This window comes from Sander vitreus, chromosome 8 (assembly GCF_031162955.1).
Source record: "Sander vitreus isolate 19-12246 chromosome 8, sanVit1, whole genome shotgun sequence".
NCBI lineage: Eukaryota > Metazoa > Chordata > Actinopteri > Perciformes > Percidae > Sander > Sander vitreus.
The window spans coordinates 4,013,468-4,037,720 of record NC_135862.1 but is presented as its reverse complement, the minus strand read 5'-3'; the positions used below and the strand labels follow the sequence as shown (position 1 = coordinate 4,037,720).

Here is a 24,253-nt window from a genome sequence, read left to right as displayed (position 1 = left end):
AAGTTGGACAAAGATATAACAAACATTGTACTACTATGTACGGATATAAATGTATATTAAAGGTATATAGGGTGTATTTAGGGTTGGATGTCCTTCCTTCTATGTTATGTTTTGTTATGTGGGCTATTTATGATTTATAGTTTTCTGTCACTGTCAAATACAAATCTATATCCGCCAACCTCATGTATATAAAGCATTCTGTTACATTAATCATCCCATTCCTTTGCATGTATTGCAAGTACTTCATGTTTTACTTTTGCCCAGTTGTGTTGTCCTTGTTTTTAGCTGTATGTTTATTTTGTGTGTAAGTAAACGAGCAACGAAAAACGAAAAACCAGAGTCAAATTCCTTGTGTGAAGATACTTTGCCAATAGCTGACTCTGATACTAAAACTAACTGGAAATCCGAGTCTTATTTTGAAAGTCTGACCGGAAACGGATTAATACATCCATTGCGTAAACTACAGCGAGAATTACAGTTCTGTGGGAAGTTGAAACTCGTCCTCGTCTCACCTCTGTGTGACTCTCTGGTCTTCTCTGTGAACCGTCGCCACAACACGTCAGGAACCGGCGTGGTGAACAGAAACCGGCCAGAAACGGTGAGTTTTACTCGGCCGCTGCTTCACGTGCAGCCGAGAATCGACCAGTGTGTGGATAACTTACATTAACGTGTGTTAAGTGTGAGAGTGAACTGACAAACATGGACTTGAAATACCCATGTGGTTTTAGTGCAACGTTAGGTCAAAGCCACACAAACAACGAGCAACACCAAACTCCATTTACATTTTTAGAGATTTAAATGACGGGTCTCAGGGAGTCAAAACGGACTTCATAATGATTTCTGCATTAGTGTATAGTGAGTTATTGCACTTAACAGGTTTCACATTACTGATACATGTTAATCCTGCAGTAACTTTACTGTGAATGACCAGTGGTTGCCAACCTGGGGTTTGGGACTCCTTGATGTGGCTTGCAAAATACATCTGAAGGGTCGCAAGTTGTTCGACAATTTGGGATATAGCGTTACACTTGCTTTCTAGCTGATATGAAGCTACAGCTAGCTGGCTTAGCTTAGCAGGAGGAAACAGCTAGCCTGGCTCTGTCCAACGATAACAAATGTTTTAAAGGTCCCATATTATGCTCTTTCTCGGTCATACATGTACTGTTTTGTTTGTACATGCTTTAATGTAAAAAAAAAAACCCATTCTTTTTCATACGGTTTGTCTGAATATACCTTTATGTCTGTCTAAAATGCTCCGTTTTAGCGCCTGTCTCATATAGTATAGTTGTGACATCACAGCTGGGGGTGGTGTTGCTGAATAAGTAAAAACAACATTGATTTACACATCACAGAACTATTTATGAGGGTGTCTAAACACTTAACTGTGTGACCACTAGCAGAACTGTGGTTTAGTGCACATGATTTTTGAAAATAAATAAAAACAACATTGATTTATACATCACACAACTATTTAGCAACAGTTAGTAACAGTTGGAAGTAGGGCAGTGTTTCCCATACATAGGTTCTACTTGGGGTTGTTTGCATTTCTCTGTGGATTGAGCGTTTGGATCCTTTCACAGTGTTTATATAGCATGTCGACCTGCTTTATAATAAACATTCAAGAAAATTTCATATTTTTACAATATAATGTACCATTTAGGGAGCTTTAACTGTTGCACTAAAAGCACAGTGTCTGTGCTCTTCTTGTCAGAGGATCAAAGGTACAATAATACATGTTACAATGAAACACTAAAATTTCCAAGTCTTTTAAAATATTTTTTTTCTGTAATATTAGTTAAAGGAACACGCCGACTTATTGGGACTTCGTCTTATTCAGCGTATCCCCCAGAGTTCGATAAGTCCATACATACCCTTCTCATCTCCGTGCGTGTCGTAACTCTGTCTGACGCACCCACCGTTAGCCTAGCTTAGCACAGATCCTGGAGGTAACCGGCTCCATCTAGCCTACTGCTCCCAATAAGTGACAAAATAACGGCAACATTTTCCTATTTACATGTTGTGATTTGTATAGTCACAGCGTGTACAAATAAGGTCACATGAGACACAGACATCTTCTAACCGTGTATAAACTGGGAACTAGGGGTGCAAGATATATTGACTCAATATCGTTATCGCAATATCACGTTGTGCAATATTATATCTAGGGGTGCAAGATATAGCGACTCAATATCGATATCACAATATATCGAAAGTGTCGCAATAAGCATGCAATATTTTGTGGAGCGCTGCGTCCCGTCCGTTGGATGTGTGGCTTAGTTGTGTTTGATTTAGAGCCCGCTTGAAACGCTGTAATGATCACGTTTCATTGGCCATTTAACTCTGGGGGACACGGTGAATACGCTAAAGTCTCAATAAGTCTGCGTGTTCCTTTAACTTTGAGTAATTTGCTTGGAAGTGACACAACAGATTGTGTCACTTCCTGGAGGATTGTCATGATTTATCTCGTTTAATAACTACAGTGTGGTCAGCAGCCTGTGGCTCTCTGTCTTTGTCCCAAAGCAGGGGGTGGTGAAGTCATGTTCAGATTCCTCAGTCACCATGGTAAGATGACGCGGAGCTGCCTGGCAGCTCAGCGGCGCTATGAGCACAGCGTCATGGCCATCCGCCGCGAGGACATCAACCCTTGGGAGAGGAGGGCGCCGCTGGCCCCCAAACATGTCAAAGAGCTGACCAACGCCGGCGTCAAAGTCCTGGTCCAACCCTCCAACCGCAGAGCCATCCACGAGAAGGTGAGGCACTGAACAACGTTCCCTTTTATATTACTATCGTATATAATAGGGATGTAGCGGAGAAAGATGCCAGCGAAGCCATTCGGTCCGTTGTGACAACGCTGCCGAATATCCAGAAGTTGAAGTCTGAGCTAGAACAATCTTTGCTGAGTTGTATTGGTGGCCATGATGTTGTGGCCCTCCTGGTAGGACCAGGCTAATGGACCAGAGTCTGGTAGGACCAGGCTAATGGACCAGAGTCTGGTAGGACCAGGCTAATGGACCAGAGTCTGGTAGGACCAGGCTAATGGACCAGAGTCTGGTAGGACCAGGCTAATGGACCAGAGTCTGGTAGGACCAGGCTATGAGCTGCAGACAAATGACTGGAAAATATTCCTTTTATTTATATAAGCTGTGCAAAACCACACGTTTCCAACAATAACGTGTGTAACAAAAATGAAATAAAAACACAATTAGATTTTAAAAACAAATCCCACATCAAAATAACTCTCAAAATCTCTTCAAATAAAAAAAAAACTAAGAAGACGAAGTGACGTCTGAAGTCAAACAAGTGAACCAAAAGTAGATTAGGCGACCTAGGGTTCATCTTATCTCACGTTTTGTTTTGTTAGATGTGTTAGTTACTCGTGGAAGTATTGAAAGTTTTACTTATTTATTTTTATTTTTTTCTAAAGAAAAGAAGAGTGAAGGCCGTGTAACCATCAGCCTTTGCTTTGCTTTCAGTACTACATGAGGGCCGGGGCCGTCATTCAGGAGGACCTTTCGGAGGCGTCTCTGATAATCGGGGTGAAGAGGCCGCCGGAGGAGAAGATCATTCCCAGGAAGACGTACGCGTTTTTCTCCCACACCATCAAGGCTCAGGAGGCCAACATGGCGCTCCTGGAGGACCTGCTGAAGAAGGTGAGAGTGCTCCAAAGATCCCTAAAAATGTCCTGACCACAATAGAGTACACTCATCATATAAACACTGATGGGTATCTTTATGAAATGTATAGATTTTCAGCGCAGAGAATTACGTGTAGGCTATTTGTCGGCTTCTTGAGCCGTGTGTTGCCAATGGGCACATCGGTTTGAATTATGTGTTTATCTTTTTTATTTGCTCCCACGATCGCTTCCCACTGCCAGGGTTGCATCTAAAATACTAGGCTAAAGCAACGACACTTTATGGAAAGTACAAGTGTAGTTATGGTCAGATCTAGTGCCTGACTGATGGGGAAGTGATATTGGTAAGCGTTGTGATTTACGCATCTACAGCGTCGGCTATTTTTTTTGCCAGCTTTCCTTCCTGTTTTAGGAAGCAGCGACTGTATTGCGTTTTGCCTGTAAAACCATGTCTGTGTTCTTCATATTTATGTGGAATTATAATTTGCTCTTATGTAAAATATCCGTCTCTGGTAGATGTTTGCGATTGGTCGTGATGTGCAAACACCGCCTCTTTTATGTGAACGCGCGCGCCGCTGGATTGGGAAACCCCGGGTTGGTTGATCGAGTTGTTAACCAGCGTCGTGACACAGCTTATGCGGGACCGCCGTTGTTAGGTTAGCTGAAGCCGGGTAACTGAAATCAATCCAGGGCACGTTGATCTGGATTCGTAGTACAGGCCTCTGGTGTGTGAAAACATGGAGGCCACAACGACAAAAGATTTGCTGCTGTTTTCTTATACGAGCATACAAACAGCACATGGACAGCTGTTTGTTTGTGTTATCTGCAGGACAACGGACGGGAAAGGACACGGATAAGGTGTTTTTTATACACGGGCCTATTTATGAATCATTTGAAGCATGTTATGTTTCTTGGCAGAGGCTTTTGTCCACAATAAACAGTTTATTGTCATTGAAATATGTTCAGCGAACCAGAGCCGCTTCCATCAAACGTCAGTTGTCAACAACGCATCACCAACTGGGAAACTCGGTTAGCAAAATCTAGCCCGAGTTTCCCACCTCCGATTCCCACAGGAAGTGATGTGAATGATGACGTTTGCACTCGGAAAAATGTTTTTCCGATGTCTATATACGCAGAATTACACTGGATGATGATGATGATAAGCGGGACAAAATCTGTAGGAATATTGAAATAAAAAATTCCCAATCTCCGATTTGTATCAGTCTTTCCTTCAACAAAACCCCTACTATACCAAAATGATTTTTTTTTTCTTCCCAGGAGGTTCGTCTGATCGACTACGAGAAGATGGTTGATCCTAACGGCTTCCGGATCGTAGCGTTCGGTCAGTGGGCCGGCGTCGCAGGTATGAAAACATGAATTAGGCCTTGCAATGTCCCTCAGCTGGTCAGTCACTGTTGTGAAAGCGTTTGGCAGCCGCAGCTGTTGTGAAACCGAAGTAACGGTAACCTGGCTGACGTGGCCTCTGTTTAAACATTTCTACTCAAATCAACTGGACCTTCATCATTTGGTCAGGCAGTGCTGAACCTGTTGAGTCAGACTTGTGTCAACATGACGACTAACTGCTGACTCAAAATCAGATCTTCTTGCTCTGATCCACTTGGACCTTTTTTGTTTTTAGATTCAACTTTAGTGTCAGTGCAACTACAGGTACTGAGACAACGAACTGCAGTTTAGCCTCTAGACTCACTTACAACAGTGGCTCCTAGAAAACCAGAGATGTACTCACTTCTGTCACACACTTCATCACCGCACACTTTCACTGTTCAACACGCAGTATAGAGGTGGATGAATGTCTTTGTCATCATGTATTTTTGTTTTGTTTGTTTTTGTCAATGTATATGTCACCATTATGTGTACCTTTTTTAATGTATAGTGAATGAGTGCTGTATGACTGGCTGTCTCTATGTTAGTCCTATGTCACCTGCCTAGGGACTGCAGATGAAAAGTAGTTATTTTTACTAATTCTGGCATATTTACATGGTGTTTTTATACAACAATGTTCATAAATATGCATGGTCCCTATCAAATAAACCAATAAGAAAAGGGCAGAGTAATGTACAGAATGAAAAGTAATTAGGGTCGCTGATATAGCCGATATCTTCAATCCAGGTACATTTTTGTTTTTTTCATTTCATAGTTGTTTTTTTTAATGTAACAATATGATATTGTAAAGTAGGGGCAGGACTTTGTTTCAAAATGTTTTTTATTGAGCCAAGGATTATTGTACAGACAGTAACCTAGTCAAGTCGATGCTCTTTTTTTTTAAAAGTAAGATTACAATCATAAATATATTAACATATATGGTACAGAAAAACAGAATTAACGCAAAAAAACACACACACATGAGCACTTCATTTCCCCATACCTTTCCCATTCCTCAACCTACTACTCTGACTCGTCGAGCTCGCTCATGAGATACAGTTCGAGCATGTGCGTATATCATTTCATATCTCGATATAAACAATATAGTATATCGCAATATAGCATGCTTTTTGGTGAATCAAAAATAAATAGACCACATTGTAAAATCTATTTTTTGTATCTTTCCATGTGAATTTTGTAGGAATGATTAACATATTGCACGGCTTGGGGCTGCGCTTCCTGGCTCTGGGACACCACACCCCCTTCATGGTAAGAAAGCATCCACAAAAAAAAGAGCAAAACAACTTGACACGAAAACAGCTCCCTGTGCCTCAACGGCGATCCTCATCCCCGTCGCTCCCTGTCTCTCTGCTGTTCGCAGTACATCGGCATGGCTCACAACTACAGGAACGTCAGCCAGGCCATCCAGGCAGTGAGGGATTGTGGGTATGAGATATCCATGGGCTTCATGCCCAAATCTATCGGCCCTGTGACGTTTTGTTTCACCGGTACCGGCAACGTCTCCAAGGTACAACAAGGTTTAACCAAAAAACATGAACACGTGCCAACACTCAGAGGCCTCAGAAAACAGGGGTCTAACAGTTTGCTTTTGTCTTTTCTTCCTGCAGGGAGCCCAAGACATCCTTAACGAGCTACCTGTTGAATATGTTGAGCCTCATGAGTTGAAGGCCGTCTCGGAAACAGGAGGTATGACATTCTTGTGCTTATCTTTGTGGCCCAGTGTTGGATTGATGTGATGTAATGTGCATCGTGTTCAACACAATACAAAACGTAGGCTGCAACTAACGATTGCTTGAGAAGTTCTTTGGTCTATAAAATGTCAGAAAGTGGTGAAAAATATTGAGAGAGAGTCCGTGTCAGTGGAGCCTTGTTAACGAGGCTGACTGCAGAGGGGAAGAAACAAAAAGTTTGTTTTTATGTTGTGAGGTTTTGGTCCTCCTGCCAAGAGGGGAGGGGTCGGCTGCAATCTTTCCTGCCCGCCTCAGCATCCTGGAGGCGTACAGGTCCTGGAGAGATGGAAGATTGCAGCCAGTCACCTTCGCAGAAGAGCAGATGATGCGCTGCAGTCTGCAGGAAATTGATACAGGAGCTAATTTAACTTCAGGTGCCCATGTTATGGGTGTTATTTTGTGTCTCTGGTGCTCCCACACGCAAAAACCATCCACGCTGTTTGGAGTGAGATACGGGTTTCTGAAGCTGTTCAAAATCTGCAGGGTTTTCTACGTCACTAGCCGAAACGCTGGGCTAGCCGCTAGCAGTTAGCCCCCCACATTCGCAATGACAAAACACTGCTCAAACACACACGAGTTCACCATAATTTACAAAAGAACTACTTCCATGTCCCTGTTCTGCTGGTATTCCACACAAAGTTGGAAGTGCGCCCTCGTTTAGAAGAACTCTCCCGGCTAATCCTGCCTTGTACTGACTGAAGCTGGAGAAACGGCTAGCTAGCTGATGTGATCCTTACCGAGCTACTGAGCATGTGCGACTCCCACCAAAGATGGTACAGAAAAAGTTTGAAAATGAAACCATGTAAACCTATTCTGGTACAACCTCTAAATACAATTATGAACCTGGAAATGAGCATAATATGGGCGCTTTAAGGGAACAAACGGATCAATTAACAAAAACATCAGCTTCAAAGTTTTATTATCTGGTCTGCAGCAATAACTAATATCTTCATGATCATCTGAGTGAACTGGACTTGATGAGACTAGATGAAAATGGAAGGACAACTTCACTATTGAGTTATTTTTATTATTTTTTTTATTTTTTTTTAAAGCTGCAGTGAGTAGAAAGCAAAAACAAAACCGACAGAATTAGTAGAGTATAATAAAAGTAGAGTAAGACCTCTTCCTGCAGCACCTCTCTGTCGCATGGCAATGCATGCGCACAACAGCCAATAGGAACGCTTTCTCACTATAAAAATAAACTTGGATTGGCCAAAGTCTCTCATACGGGCTACATTTTCTAACTCCTGAAAATAGATCCAAGGAGGAAATGTAGAAATCTAGTTGGCCACGCAGATTTTTATTTTTAAAGGCCAGTTATTTCATGGATCCAGGATACTATGCATCCTGATAAAGTTCCCTTGGCCTTTGGAATTAAAATAGCCCCACATCATCACATCCCTTTCACCATACCTAGAGGTTGGCATGGGGTACTTTCCATAAAACAGGTGCAATATATGAAAATCGATAATTATTTATTATTTTTTTTAAATTACATTTATATCTGCTTTTATGTCAAAACCTAGAGACTTTCAAACATCAAAATGTCATTTATTAAATGTATTCAAATGTCAAAAAGACAAACATCTTTTTGTATTGTATTTTGCCTGGAAATGCTTCCAACACGCTTGCGTGTCGTGTGAAAAATAGGCGCCGGTCCTATTTCTAGCATGCACGCGCAGACGCACCTGGTGGAAATTAGGGTTAACGTCTCCCTGAGAGGCTCACAGGATGCGCTGGGTTGATCTGACTCGGAGTGCTTATGGTTTGATAATAATAATCGTAATAAGTGCATACATGGTCATTGACAGTCTGTCTACATGTTTTTGGTAAGATATGAACAAAGTGTACGCCACTGTTCTGAGCCGACATCACCACCTGTGCAGGAAGAGCGACGGCATCTACGACCCCATGGAGTACGAGCACCACCCGGAACTTTACACCTCACACTTCAGGACCAGCGTGAGTCTCCAGCCCCCCGCACGCACGCACGCACACCCAGTTACAACACCCCCACCTGCTCCTGTCTCTCTCAGAGGCCGCGTCCTCTATTTCAGTCATCTGCACTAAACGGCTGCTGGTGTTTCAGAACAGATGCCAAGTGGCAAGAGGTTTTACACAGCTGGGATCTCGTTTAACTTCCCTTACAGAGAAGTAACGGTTACATCTACCTGATCAATAACCCTTCACATAACAAGAACTTGTAAAATAGCCAGCAATGAAGAAAAGGAATTTGATTTAGATTAAACAAATATATACATTATTTTTATTGCAACAAACAATCTTTTACGTTATCGATTCATGTGTTGATTATTTTCTGGATGAATCATTTATAGGGTTAGTTTGGATTCATCTATGTCACACAATAACACAAACGTACTAACCCATGGCAGCGGTAGAGCAGCAGTTCTGTGTTCTGCGAGGTAAAATCACTGATTTTGACATAGACAATGGAGTCTGGTGGCTTTGATGAGAGTATAGATAACGGCTTCAGTTCCCCGTCGTAAAGGGCTGTCTAAAAATACTGTGTATATATCGTACACTCATACTGATTTTTTTGGGAGTGTCTAAAATACATTTAGCAGATGCCCCCCGTCCAATGTAACAACCACACTTCAAAAGATCCAAACTGTCCCATCACACTTATCACACTGTAAAGAGCGCTCTACATGCATCATGGCAGTACAAATGTTTTGTCATCTCAACCACAGGTGGCGCCCTACACAACCTGTCTGGTCAATGGTATTTACTGGGACCGCCACACGCCCCGACTCCTCAGACGATTGGATGCCCAGAAGCTGATGAGACCGCTCCAAACCTCGGCTGCAGAAACGGAAGGATCACCAGCGCTGCCTCACAAGTAAGAGCATTGCATTCCACACATCTACCCATCTACCCATCCATCCACCCACCCATCCATCCATCTACCCATCCATTCATCCACCCATCCATCCAAACATCCATCCATCCACCCATCCATGCAGCTACACATCCATCTACCCATCCATCCATCCATCTACCCATCCATCCATCCATCTACCCATCCATCCATCCACGCATCTACACATCCATCCATCCATCCACCCATCTACCCATCTACCCATCCATCCATCCATCCACCCATCTACCCATCCATCCATCCATCCACCCATCCACCCATCCATGCAGCTACACATCCATCCATGCATCTACACATCCATCCATCCATCCATCCATCCACCCATCTACCCTCCATCTACCCATCCATCCACCCACCCATCCATCCATCTACCCATCCATCCATCCACACATCTACACATCCACCCATCCACCCATCCATCCACCCATCTACCCATCCACCCACCCATCCATCTACCCATCCATCCACCCATCTACCCATCCATCCACCCATCTACCCATCCACCCACCCATCCATTCATCTTTATCCGCTTATCCGGATGATGGCTAATTTCCCCAGTGCATAATGAGCAATACAGCCTCACTGGGAAAGATATTGATGTTTTAATCTGTACAAGATGAAAAAATCTGCTCCCTGCTCTGACGTGTCCTCAACCTGTCAGTCAAACACAGTAAACGTGACGTTCACGCTGATGGCTGAGTGTCTGTTTGAGTGAATGTGTAGAAGTGCAGCGTAGTAGCTGCTCTATCTCCACACAGGTCCTTATTTTCAGTGGTGTTTCCAGAGCTGTCCGTCTGTCTGTCTTGACGTCTCTCCTCTTCTCTCTGCAGACTGCTGGCTATCTGCGACATATCTGCCGACACCGGAGGCTCCATAGGCTTCATGAACGAGTGCACCACCATCGATAAGCCTTTCTGTATGTACGACGCCGACCAGCACATCGATCACGACAGGTACAGTGATAACATTCGTGACCTGTGTCTTCTCACAGGCATCACATGCATGTTTCATTTTCTGTCACTGAGCCTGTCTGATGGTTTCAGGTTATTATTTTCTCTGCCTGGAACACATTTCATATCTGTTCATTTAAATGATTGCTGCATAGAATCTGGATCTGTAAGGGTTTAGTTTATCGTTTAATAGTTTGGTCTGATTTTTTTATTTATTTTTGGTTTTAAACCCATCCTAGGTTGCGTTTAAAGGACAATTCCATATGTACCGAGTCGAACGTTCTCTGGGACATGTTTTCATGCTAATTGAATGTGTCTCTAGCTTGAAACAAGCTACCGCAAACCGGTGTTTAGCTGCTAATGCTAGCTTTCGGGGCACAGGGTAAATCACCATTTCTATACCACTAACAAGGCTCCAAATAGCACCACACTTAAACGCTAGCATAATTAGGGTCCCTACATGTAATCCGAAGCATTGAGAACTTTGTAAGTGTACGGACAGTTTATTACAAAGATAGATTATAAAGACTGTAGCGTTAATCTTTACATGTGGCCGCCATCTTGGATAACTGGTCATGACCAGTAGAACAACACAGCTTTTGTGATTCGACTGGTCAGATGGGGATTTACCCTCTGCCCCGAAAGCTATTGTTAGCAGCTAAACACTGGTTTGCTGTAGCTTGTTTCAAGCTAGAGACACATTCAATTAGCATGAAAACATGTCTCAGAGAATGGTCGACTCTGTACACATATGTTATTAACACCTAGGAATTGTCCTTTTTAAGTTACCAATTATTTGTAGAATATGTTCTTTTAAATAATTTAGAGCTGCAAAGATTACCAAAGAATCGTTTAGTTGTCACCTTTTAAACTGATTGCCAACTATTTTGTTAATTGATTAATCGGGTTGAGTCATTTTTAATGAAAACTGATTCCAGCTTGTTAAATGTGAACATGTTCTAGTTTCTTCTCTCCTCTGTGACAACAAACTGAAGATCTTTGAGTTGTGTACACAACAAGACATTTGAGGACGTCATCTTGGGCTTTGGGGAAACACTGATCCATATTTTTCACCATTTTTTCTGACATTTTATCGACCAAATAACTCGATGAATCGAGAAAATAATCGTTAGTTGCAGTCCTAATAAAAATCGTATTGGCAGTTTTATTTATGACATTTATTTAAATTCTAGCGTAACGTGACATAATTTGTGTTTTCCTTTTAGTCTGTAATTCATGGTTTTTGCTGCCTGTCATGGCCAGGAGGCTCTTGTTGTCATATTTAAGGCTAGACCCGGCACAGGTCATTTTTAAGATTTTGGGCTATTTTGCTTCCATCACAGATCTACCTTTAGACTAGTGTAAAGAAAAACATCCAACAGAAACATTTAGGTGTTCATTTGACTTCGCTCTTTCTGTTTGAGACTGTTAGAATTAGAAAACATACAGGATGAACTCTTTGGACTTTGTCTATACGTTTCATTTAGAATTAGAAAACAACAGAAGAGATCTAAGAAAAATGCTCTATTTAAAAAAAACTTGTTTTACACAAACAAAAATGGCACAAAACAGCTTATAGTATTGCTTGCAGAGACAAACATTTGATCACAAAAAACAATATTATTGCTTACAGCTACTTCAACAAAGTTACGTGAGTATTCTTTTTAATCATATAAAAGCTGCTGCATGCAAACAAACTTTTTTTTTTTTCTATGCTGGGGATGAAGCGGAAAATTCAGCTTTAAAAAACTGTTTATTAAAGGTTTTGTCACTAACTAAAAGCCACGTCCACCGAAGGGGAAATGGGTTAGGGTTAGGAAAACTGAGCAAGACAAAAGCTGAGAGGGGGGGGATCTTTCTTATATGTGCTCTTTCTCTATGTGTGTCAGATGTTGGGTTGCAATATTACATTTTCTTTCTTCATTTTTGGGTGTAATGGTTCATGTAGTCTTAAGTGTAAACATATGTGTATTCTACTGTATATGAGTAATGTTAATGCTTCTGGTCCCGGCAGCGTGGAGGGAAACGGGATCCTCATGTGTTCCATCGACAACCTGCCCGCTCAGCTCCCCATCGGAGCCACAGAGTACTTTGGAGACCGACTCTTCCCCTACATCTGGGAGATGGTAAGATGGGTTTGAGGTAAAAACAGCTAGTGGTGTTGTCATCCAATTTCTGCTTCTGGTTGAGTTTGCTGTGGGAGAGCGCTGCAGCAGGTTTCACGTAAATAAAACCCCTGACTGGGCCGGTGTCAAAATGTTCAATCCAACCCCACTCTAACAGACAGCGGGACTTAAATTTAGTGTTCTGTCATCATCAGCTGCCCTCAGATGCCACCAGACCGCTGGAGGAAGAGGACTTCAGTCCGCAAGTCAGAGACGTAAGTCATGTAATGTTAGGAGTTATAAAACATTTCACTGTTTGCTACAGAAACATGTTGCTGTTCGTCACTGTCAGGTAAAAACCGTTATGTCCAAAACATTGTTTTTGTTAGGAAATGAAAAAAGGCTAATTTGAAGACACTTTATTGAGCTATTTACCTCAGACAAAGTCAGACGAAATCACCTTGTCACTGTTTAAATATTTGTGAAACCCACAGACGATAAAGGGCAACCATCTAAAGAAATTAAAATGACAATGTGGAGATACAAGGTTTCTCTCCGAAAGCGTTATTGGTTATTTCTTAATTTTCTAACTTAATTTAATGGGGATTACATTTCATGACTCAGCAATTTATCTCGTGATTTGAAGCTGATGCGTACGGACGCCCTGAGAGGCAAATGAAAAAGACAGTCTTATGATCCAATTTCTGTCTGATCTAAGTTGTTTTTTTTTCAAAAAACAGATGGGGGGGGGGGAGGTTTTGGTTGGTGAAATGTTTTGGTCGTTCTTAATGTTGTTGTAATGCACATTTTGGTCATAGGAGGCTGAAGTGCACCACAACCCCATGCTCTAAATAGGACTTAAAGCATTCATGTTTACTTCCTGGTGAGTTTTAATATCGCCGGTCTCTCTAAACACAAAATGCAGCTGTCATGTCTTGCTTTTGGCTGGAAATGTAGTTCAGGGGGCAGTGGTGGCCTAGGGGTTAAGGAAGCAAGCTTGGGACCGTGAGCTCACCAGTTCAATACCCAGTAACTGAGGAATGCATGAGGATTGAATGAGGAACAACTGTTTGGTTAATGAGTAGTTATTTGATTCAAGCACTAATGATAAGTGGTAAACAGACTGGTAGTTACTGTATTAATGAATGAGGAATGACTGGTTAGTTAATGAGTAGTTGCTGATTAACTGTGACTCAGCACTAATGATTAGTTACTGTATTTTACATCATACAGAGTGGTTTATCATTAATAAATGATCAGTTATTAGTGCTGAATCACAGTTAATCAGTAACTACTCGTTCCTTATTGTTACCCAGTAACTACCTACATTTTGGTGTACCTTTTTTATTGTAAAGTGTTGCCGGAACTTGTTTTGGTGGAACATTTGCACCCTGCAAAACAAAACGGCCAATACAATTTGCTCTTACCAGTGTATCGCCGTGTGTATTTTGTCCGTAGCAAATCCCTGCCAATAGGTCCCAGAATGTCCCATTTAGAGATTAAATGGCGTAAACATATTCTTTGTAACTCTTTACAATCATTCCCCGACCGAACCAAGCAGGCCTGCCTTGTTGCACGATCCAAATTGTCCTTAAAACTCTGCATTTTCAGCGTGTAACGTGGAAGGTTCCGGTTAATGTTGCTCGATGCGACCGGAGTTTAAAGTTAACTCAAAGAAAGCTGGAAGTGAGGGACATCCCGGAGGCACCGGAACTATCCTGTAAATTAACAGACGTCAGTATAGACTAGATATAATATAATAATAACAAAGATTTAATGTCATTTCTTTGTTCCTGAAGGCTGTCATCACCTCAAACGGAGTCCTCACCCCAAAGTTTGAATACATTGAAAAACTTCGAGAAAAGAGGTAAGATTATTTCACACTGGAGCTGTCAGTATGTTACACAGTATGCCTGTTAAATGCTGTATTTGGTAAATTTTTCAACGTATTTCTCAGTTGAATTATTCATAAAAATGTCAAACAATTACTTTGGCACACGCATGTTCCATCTACGAGTTACTGCAACCAATCTATGGATGAAATTTGTAAAGATTACGAGACAGGTAACGTTTGAAATCTGTCTGTTGTGTACTAATGTAGCTCACCGGTGCTAACTCTCTGAACTGTAGTGTTTCAACATACCGTTGATAGCAGCTTACTAAAGCCAAGCAATGTTTGTGCTTGGTAGCCTCCTGTTTTTGCTGTTTTCCCTCTTTAACTCACCCTTCTCTAGCGTTGCAGCTTCTGATGTCTTAGGTTCCTGATGCCAGTCGGCAGTGCTTTTAAGGGCGTTTTCACACCTATAGCTTGTTTGCTCTGGTCCGAATCAGATGATGAGTTTGTAAACTTGGAGCGGTTTCCATTTGGTTCGGTTTCGTTTCACACCTGGAAAAACCCAAGCGTACCAAATTGCGTCATTACAACTTACGCAAGAACGTCCACTCCGCTTATTAGTCTGATGTGTCTGGGGCGGGAGCAAGAAAGTAAATACAGAAAGAAGGTCCTGTGTGTATGTTATATGTCTGCGTATTTCTTGCATCTCCATGGTCAAACCTGCTCATTTCGTTTAAATAATCAGACATTGTCACCGAGACTTTGCTCTGCTGTGCTGGTGTTTGTCTCCCAACTTTAACGGCAGCTGGTTTGACCGTGGAAATGCGAGTGACGGCGAGCTTGACTGCAGTTTCTCTCAGAGAAACATTGCAAGCTGCCACAGTCTGCTGCTCTGACTACAGGAGGTCGGATTGAACCGCACGTTGGGTACAAACGAACCGCTCCACAGTTCGATTGAAAGTGTACCAAGACCACCTCATCATGCAGGTCTCGGTGCACTTGTTCGGTCACCTCTCACCTTCCCAAACGAACCGCACCAAGGGAGATAACCAATTCTAGTGTGACTCAACCAAACTAAATGAGGCAGGTGTGAAAGCCCCCTAAACTGGACTGGTAGCGACTAACAGTCCACTTGTGGTTGTTCCTGCACAGTGCTGCCCTCTGGTGTCTGCTCTGCCAACCTGCCTCTGCATTAACACCTTGCATGGCAAGCGTGCTAATAAGACTCAGCTGCTAGCCACGATCAGGCGCTGGACCCTTCGGGTATCGACGGGTAGAAACACATTTTCTTCTTTCGTCACCTCTTCTGTCGCATCAGTCTGTCTTTTTTTCGTCTAGTTTAAGCATTTTTTACTTTCACCGCAGTCAGATGAGAAGATGAATCTGTTTGATTTCTGTAGTACAGAGATTGGTCCAAGACTTGTTTAGCCTAGCTTAGCAGTAGCATAGGCCTACCCTATTCAGCTACGGACAGTTTACGCACCAATTTATTGCTTTTTAACTTTTAATGGAGCTAGGCAGTTTTTGTGCCAAGCTAGGCCAAACTGGTCCTGGACCTCACTCTGCACTGGACGCCCCGAGATGAGACAGATCTTCTCCTTTGACTTTGTATAAAACCAAAAACAAATTATTCATCTGCATGTTTATCATTTCCTTGAAATCCTCATCAGCATTCTGTTCTCATCTTTTTTTAAATTTTTTTATCTGCTTTAAATAATTCCTCAATTGATGACACATATAGCTTATTTTACCTCGCTGCTTTTCTGCAGCTTCAGTCACTGTTGCTGCTAAAAAAAGAAAAAAACATTTTAATGAGCTTGTCAAATCTATTCGGACTCCATAACCCTTAATGTTTGTTTCTTCAGATTATTACCATTCTAGGCTCAGTGCAGATTTGCTCTTCAGTGTCTTTATTAACGGCTTTCAACCTCTTCTTAAGACTCAAAGTGTTTTTCACAGAGTTCTGCTCGCTCATATTTAGGCCACCTCTAAGACTTGATGAGTTTTCTTCCTAATTGATCTCAAGTATCATTTTTCCAGACAAGCCATGCCACCAAATCTTAATCCTTTTGATTGCTTTTGGCTCCTTTTAAGATATGTAAACTGAGGGAGAAATCCTCCTGAGGGATCGTCTCTCTTTTCTTTTTTAATTAAGAAGATGAGGCTCGGCGGCGGGCAGATCGCCGGTCCGACCTCCAGCCAGTCCCGCTGCGACTCGTGCGTGTGTGCAGCGTCGCATCTAATTAGACCAAAGCTAACGAGTCCGGGAGTCTGACTTATGGGGGAGGGTGGGGGTTGAGGCGCTTGGTGGTGATATATTAATGCCACGGGTCACTCAGGGTGATGCCTCCATTATGGTGTTATTGTTGTTATGGTGTTAAGATAATCCATCATGCAAAATCACAGACTTTTTAACTGCATGCAGTTGTTTGGAGAAGGCCATTCGGTTTAATTAAAAGGCCATTTTCACTACGGGTTACATATGTGTTACAGAGACACTGCCGCTGAATCAGATTCTAAACTCTTTATTCTGTGCATGTGTAATTTATAAAGTTGTCCTGTTATTGTAATATAGAAAAAACAGTAACAATAGTTTTAATATTTAATTGAAAAATAATAATTTAGTCAAGTCAATTTATTTATAGAGCACATTTAAAACCAACCTAGGCTGAACAAAGTGCTGTACAAAGTTATATTATGTTATAAAAACAAAGGATGACAATACAAATATAGACACAATGAACATCATACAAACAACACACTTCTATACAAATGTCCCTAAACTAAATCATACGCCAACGAATATAAATGTGTTTTAAGACGAGACTTCAAGATGTCGGCAGTAGAGGAGGGCCTAATATAAACGGAGAAGGCACGATCACCCTTCGTTTTCATCCGAGATTGTGGAATAGCTAAAAGGAACGATCTTAGGTTCCTGGAGGAGTGATGTAGGGTAAGGAGATCAGCAATATATAAAGGGGCCAATCCACGCAATGCCTTAAAAACAAGTAACCTTACCTTAAAATCCATTCTATATTTGACCGGGGAGATATGTTCCCTCCTTCTGGTACCAGTCAACAATCGAGCAGCCACATTCTGGACAAGCTGCAGGCGGGATGAAGATGATTGGCGAATTGCAGTAGTCAATACGAGACAAACCAAGAGCATGAATAACGGTCTCCAAGTCCTTACGACAGAGGAAGGATTTTAGTCCTGAGACGAAAAAAAGCTACATTTGACAACAGAGCTAAATTGTTTATCAAATTTCAATGCTGGGTCAAAGATGAAACCTAGATTTCTGGCAAACTGGCGCACTCTAGATGCTAAAGTCCCCAAATGTTTCGAAAGTTTGTCAGCTGAATTTGGGGGTGGCCAAACAACATGACTTCCTTCTTACTCTTATTAATTAATTTAGTTTTTCTTTAAGGTTACTCGTGTTGTCAATTTCTAAATATTCAAATGAATAAATACCAATTAATGAATTTATTTGCATATCAAATGAATCAAATATTATTTTGATAAAAATCTCTTTTGTAGTTTCATTTAAATTTGATGAAGTGCTGACCATTTAAAGTTCTTCAAAAGCTCACGTCGTTTGTCCAAATCCAGATCTGTGTAGCTCAGAGTTTAAACACAGTTACCGAGACCCACTGATGTGTTTATGTTTTGACGTTTTTCTGACGTGGCTCTAAGTCAGTGTTTCCTAATATCCTTCAGGGAGAAGGCTCAGATCATGAAGAAGGCTGGGATGAAGCGAGTTCTGCTGCTGGGTTCAGGATACGTCTCGGGACCCGTCGTTGAGTATTTGACTCGCGACGAGAAGACCCAGGTCACTGTTGGTGAGTTTGTCTATCAAACTCTTAAAAAGCCATACAAGTGATGTGTGGGGGGGGAAGTGAAATATGTAACGACTTTATCTTAGTTCGACTGATATAACACGAGTGAGTTAATGTAATTTTGTCGGTACCCTAAGTACAGAGTTCGGTACTCAACCCTACATTCCACTGACTGCGGTTTCTTCTCTTAGCGTCGGTGATGCTGAGGCAGGCAGAGGAGCTGGCAGCCAAATATCCCAACACTATTCCCGTCATGCTGGACGCCGGCAGCCAGGAAGGACACCTGGACTCTCTGGTCAAAGATCACGACTTGGTCATCAGGTACAGCATGCACTGCTGTCACGCTGTACAACCCAATATTTTGTTACAGGAAGGCAAACGTGTGGATGGATGGATGTCATTTATTTTCCTAAAGTAAACTTGAAATACTTGAGGGCATTTTAATGTGTCCTTTTTATTCTTAGGATCTCTAAAGTCACGGTTAAGTGGACCCATTTATTTTTAGTTCCTGATTTGTTTTAGTTGGACACACCCCCCAAAAGGAGACAGGGCCTGAAGAACACTGGCAGCTGCTGTTTCAAATCAATTCAAAGAACTATTTGTCATATAAAGCACATACAAGACAATTCACAGATGAGGTACAAATATGAATAAATAAATAAGTAATGCATTGCGACTAGCAACATTTAGTGACTATTTAGGGCAACCGTCACAATCAATTAAATGTATTGTTGGCGCAGTGGGGAATCCATCAAGTGCTCCTTGTTTTCTTTATTATAGTTCATTGTCTTTGTTGGTTCCTAATTGAATATTATTGAAAGTCTGTAGCCTCCATAGCTCTGTAAAGCTGTTATTTTTTCTCACTATGAATGAAAAATGTAGATGTGTGGACATCTCAGGCTCAACTTTACATGATCAGACTTAGCTCAGTCTGCTACATGCCAGATAAATTCATCCGCTATCTGTCCTGACTCCTCAGCATGCTGCCTTACTCTCTTCACCCGCTCATCGCCAAACACTGCATCAAGAGGAAGGTAAACATGGTGACAGCCAGCTACCTGAGTCCTGCCATGAGGGAGCTGCAGAGCAGGTGAAGTACACAACAGACACAGATTAAACAGGATATGTTTACATGTGCTTTAGAACTTTTACCAATGTAATTGAACTTTTCATCAGAAACAATGTTTTTCTTTAAACATGTCTGAAGGAGAATAAACCAGGAATATTTAATTTGTAATGAGCCATGTACGATATTAAACATACATGTTGCACTTAATTGTATTGTACCAGAGTTTGCTTTAAGCAAACTTTTCATCTGCAGTCCATCTGCCAGCTCACAATCACAGTTACGTCAAAAACATACTGGACGCAGAAGCGTGGAGCTATTTTTATTTCGGCGCCTATGTTATCCAATCTGTCTGGCCACACCGGCTGCGAACAGCAGTGACCAGCGTCTTTTCTATTTCTTCCACGAGCTGCAAGCGAATGTGTCAAGCCAGGTAGGGAATCAAATACAGGAAGGCCACAGCGCAACCGGATACTTCAAAAATAAACAACAAAATAAACTAAAATAAAACAAATTTCAAAATTAACAACACCCATGGTTATGGTGATTGGCGCTTCAGGGCCATTGTGTTCCCGGGGTTATAATATGTAGTTATGGATAACATAACTACTGCAGAAAATAATGTTTTATTCCTCTGGTTTACTGTTTTGTTCTCCCTAACGGTTCTCCCTCTCTTCATTCACTCTCTTGCTCGCTCGACCACTGCTTCTCTCTCTTACCCTCGCTCCCTTTTTCTCTGATGGTTGGACATATCTACACTCTTTGGACAAAAGTCACAGTGTTGTTACATTGCACGTGTATTCAATTTTAATTTGAATTAATAGTATGAAACAAAAACGGTACTTTCTTTCTGAGTGGAGCTGGGGTGTTAACATAATGCTGGTAATTCTTAATTCTTATCAGCTGTACTCACCAGTTTTTGGCGGAGGTCTGACATCATTTTTGGCACAAGATTAATTTAGTGGACAGTAAAGCACCCATGGAACATACATCACCATACCAAAGACAACAAAACAGTTCAGTCCAAGACCTGGAAGAAAATACAGCATCTTACACATTAAACAATTAGGGCATCAACAAAAACCACAGACAGGCTATTTACATTTTGCTTTTATTAATACATTTCCCCTCAGTAATTGTGCCAAAGTTTTGAATTTGCCAAATGAACGTATCATGAGTTTTGCCAGTGCTTCTTTTTTTATAATGCATTATTTGTGGTGTTTTGATGGTCTTGAAGAAAGCTGTTGCACCTATTAGAAGCGATTAGAGAATAATACGTAACACAAATCAACCTGGTGTGTTTGAGCACAAGGCTGAGCCCTTATGCTATTTAATTAAAAAAAAAATAGCAAGAAAGACATTACCTATGTGAAGTAAAACAGCTATTTAGGCAGTTATTACATAACCATTAGGATTTTTTGTAGGAAATCAAATGGTGGTTCTACTCAGTGTGATTGACAGGAGAGATGATCAGAGGGGCAGAGTTTTTACCACCATTGTTAAGACCTGTACTGAAGAACGGGTAGAGTTTCTCAGTGAATGAGCAGCCAGTAAAGGAATACATAAGAGCTGCAGCATCAACGTCATAAAAGGAGACCAGACCCTCCTCATAATCCACAAACACCCCCACCTTCTCAGGACGGGACTTCAGATGGATTGGAGGGCCAGCAGCAGCGTTGTACTCCTTTTCATTCCTCAAATATATTAACCAGTAGCCAGTCTGAGGGCTTGGTGTGATTTTTCCTTTCCTGTTGATCGACTCTATGGCCACTCCCAAATACCAGTGAGTCTTCCCTTTAACCTGAACCTCGTAATAAAATCTTCCTGAAGAGAAACTCTGCTTTGATAAAACATTAGCACAAGAATCAAATCTCTCTGGATTGTCTGAGAGATTCTTCTTTACATCATCATGTTTAACTTCTTTTCTATCATCAGACAAGATGAGTTTGGGATGTGCTGTATCAGGATCAAGTGTCACATCCACTGCAGACTGCTGAACCCTCTTCAGCTCGGCCTCAGCGAGCAGCTTCTTCATTTGTTCACTGAGCGTCTCCTCCAGCTGATTTACAGCTCTCACCACCGTCCCCTCATGTGGTGGACGGATGATGGTTTCTGTCCAGTTCTTGGTGGGTGGAATAGCGTTCAGGGACGTGAAGCTCTGGAGGACGTGGAGGTGGTCTTCAGACTGTGAGAGCTGCTCCACCTCAGTGCTTCTCTTCTTCAGCTCTGAGATTTCCTGTTCCAGCTCTTTGATGAACCCTTCAGCCTGTTTCTCGGTCTTTCTCTGCTTCTCTTTGATCGTGTCGATGAGCTCGGCCTGGCTTCTCTCAACAGACTCCTTTAGAGCGGTGAAGACCTGAACACCTCCTGCTATCTCTCTGTCTGCATCATCCTCACTGAGCTCCACTGAGTGTTTGATCTCCTGAATCTTCAGTCGTCTCTTCTGGATCATCTGCTGAATTTCAGCCCCCAGCTCTGCTTTCTTAACTTCATATTCTTTTTTCAGAGGAACAACGTCATGTGTCTTGTGGTCTGAAATAGTGCAGAGCATGCAGACACACATCTGGTCGGTCTTGCAGAACAGCTCCAGCAGTTTATCGTGCTTCGTACACATCCTGCCTTCCAGGTTCTCCACAGGGTTGATCAGCTGATGTCTTTTCAGGCCTGACCTTGTCATATGAGGCTCCAGGTGAGTCTCGCAGTAGGAGTCCAGACACACCAGGCAGGACTTCAGGGCCATCAGTTTGGTTCCAGTGCAGACGTCACAGGGAACTTCTCGTGGTTTGGACACTTGTTGCTCTGAGCTGCTGCTGCTGGCTTTCTGTTGAGCGGACGGTCTGAACTGAGCAGCCATCTCAGAGATCAAAGTATTGACCCGCAGCTCAGGTCTGGTGTTGATGACCTCTTTACAGTTGGGACACTGACACTGGACATTACTATCCCAGTGTTGAGTGATGCAGGTTTTACAGAAGTTGTGTCCACATGGTACGGTGACTGGATCAGTGAACACATCCAGACAGATGGAGCACAGAAACTGATCTTCAGTCAGCAGACAGCTGGCAGCAGACATATCGACACTCTGAGGACATAAAGTGTGAACAACTGTAATTGCATATCTTTTGATTATTTGTTTCATACAATGGAACTATGATTAATGGAATATAAGAAGAGCCATCCTAAATTTGGTCGTTATATTGCACCCAACTGAGGTCCAAATTTATTAAGAAAAAATGAATGATTTGCAGCCTCAATCTGCATATGTTCAGCGTTTGATTTACTAAAACAGCTCATTATGCTGTCAGGTCCTGGATGGATGCACCGAGTGGTTTTTGATATTTGGTCTGGCATTAAGTAGTTGTCACAGTAACCAGTAGTATGAAAACATGGGGAAACCACGTGGAGTTCACTGTTAAAGTTTGATCTGACAACTTCTCAGCTGAAGACTGGAGCAGATATGAAGTGAGTCGCGTTCAGATGAGACTGCGTTTGTTTGTTTGGTGGATTTTTTTGAGATTATACAAGTGGAGGTGTGTTTTTACATAAATTCTGAAGGCTGCCTCTGACTGATCTCTGCCTGAAACCACTCACATACATGACTATAGCTGTAAACTGCTTGTTAGTTATTTAAGTATAAAAACAAAACACACAAAAAAAAAAAAATTATAAACTGATTCAATGTCTTAATTCGGGCTGCACGATATGAGGAAAATATCTATTTGCGATTATTTTTGACTGATATTGCGATTTCAATATGATTCATGATATTGGAGGGAATGATAAGTTTCTTATCATTATTCTCATTTTCATTAAAAAATATTACAATTAAAAAATGTAAATGATTATAGTGTGCGTTTTTTTTTTTTATTTATTTTTTTTTTTGCGAGGATCTATACCAAACAAAGATTTGTTATCAAGTCTGTAGGATACGGTGTGTAGGCCGGGACGTCTCTGCAGCACCACAACACTTATTATGGAATGGTTTGACACATTACGTTATTGCTCTGCTGATGTGGTAGATATCTCAGACTGTCTGGTCTCTGACGCTCCTTTACATCGGAGGTGGAAAAACCAAATCTACGACAGAAACGCACAGAGCACACGCGACACATGCCGCAGCAGAGAACGTCCATTATAATTACCTGAAGCTGCACAGACCACTGCAGTAAAAAGTACAATATATGCCTCTGAATGGTAGTGTAGTTGAAGTATTAAGTAGCAGAAAAGTGAAATACTTAAGGGGCTTGATATTCAGAACATTAATATGGCAGCAACCAACTACTTTCTATGTAAAGATGTACAGTAGTGGAGTTATGGTGTCCTGGGCAGAGAATTAAGGCACACTCCTGTGTAATTTTGTCCCTTTTTATATAATCATTGAACAAAATTGACACATTAAATCAGACGCCACAGCCAACTCCAAAGGGAAGCTAAGCTATGCTAGTTAGCTTTTAGCAGGCCTACTTTATCTGCTGTTACTTTGTTTCTTTGTTCTGGATTCTGGTTTTAACTTTGAGCACATATTTAGTGAGTGCATTTTGTCTCAGTGTACTCACCAGTGTTTGGCAGAGATTCTGCTGTTGTTGAGAAAAAGCTGCTGGATTCAGTTGAATGTTTTCTTTAGAGAGAAACAGAGAGAGTTGTCTCAACTGCAGCTCTGCTGTCGCTCAGACAGCTTTCACTTTCATTTCAGGATATTTGACGATGCAGTTCTCCTCTTCCACTGTTGCTCCACCTCCCAGTGGAGCTCAGGGAGGGAGGTTTTATTAACTCTTTGAGAAATAGCCTAACAAAGCTTTGG

General features: G+C 41.7%; 2 protein-coding genes across 4 annotated transcripts in view; one reads left to right on the top strand and one right to left on the bottom strand.

Moving 5' to 3' along the window:
* Nucleotides 1-461: 461 nt before the first annotated feature.
* The window catches only part of aass (aminoadipate-semialdehyde synthase), a 32,584-nt gene continuing 8,792 nt past the window's right edge, over nt 462-24,253 (top strand). Inside the window, exons 1-16 of one of the 2 annotated variants that reach the window (XM_078256446.1) lie at nt 462-598; nt 2,524-2,750; nt 3,474-3,650; nt 4,910-4,994; nt 6,216-6,283; nt 6,396-6,542; nt 6,643-6,721; nt 8,600-8,727; nt 9,477-9,625; nt 10,495-10,617; nt 12,629-12,740; nt 12,935-12,994; nt 14,519-14,586; nt 18,271-18,392; nt 18,581-18,710; nt 19,369-19,479. In XM_078256446.1, the coding sequence (XP_078112572.1) occupies nt 2,538-2,750; nt 3,474-3,650; nt 4,910-4,994; nt 6,216-6,283; nt 6,396-6,542; nt 6,643-6,721; nt 8,600-8,727; nt 9,477-9,625; nt 10,495-10,617; nt 12,629-12,740; nt 12,935-12,994; nt 14,519-14,586; nt 18,271-18,392; nt 18,581-18,710; nt 19,369-19,479 (1,772 nt within the window). In that variant the 5' untranslated portion in view covers nt 462-598; nt 2,524-2,537. Of the gene's footprint in view, nt 599-2,520; nt 2,751-3,473; nt 3,651-4,909; nt 4,995-6,215; nt 6,284-6,395; nt 6,543-6,642; nt 6,722-8,599; nt 8,728-9,476; nt 9,626-10,494; nt 10,618-12,628; nt 12,741-12,934; nt 12,995-14,518; nt 14,587-18,270; nt 18,393-18,580; nt 18,711-19,368; nt 19,480-24,253 lie in introns of both variants that reach the window. The other variant, XM_078256447.1, reaches the window with a different exon arrangement.
* On the bottom strand, nt 20,548-24,139 carry LOC144521826 (E3 ubiquitin-protein ligase TRIM21-like). Of its 2 annotated transcripts, XM_078256449.1 has the most exons (3): nt 24,009-24,139; nt 23,448-23,529; nt 20,548-22,534 (listed from the first exon to the last, which is right to left on the bottom strand). In XM_078256449.1, the coding sequence occupies exon 3, from the start codon at nt 22,523-22,525 to the stop codon at nt 20,897-20,899; it is 1,629 nt and encodes a 542-aa protein (XP_078112575.1). In that variant the 5' UTR covers nt 22,526-22,534; nt 23,448-23,529; nt 24,009-24,139; the 3' UTR covers nt 20,548-20,896. The 2 variants fall into 2 exon arrangements, with proteins under 2 accessions (XP_078112575.1, XP_078112574.1); XM_078256448.1 differs by lacking the exon at nt 23,448-23,529.

Coding starts and splice junctions, on each gene's coding strand:
- LOC144521826 (XM_078256449.1), bottom strand. CDS start 22,525: ATGTCTGCTGCCAGCTGTCTGCTGACTGAAGATCAGTTTCTGTGCTCC.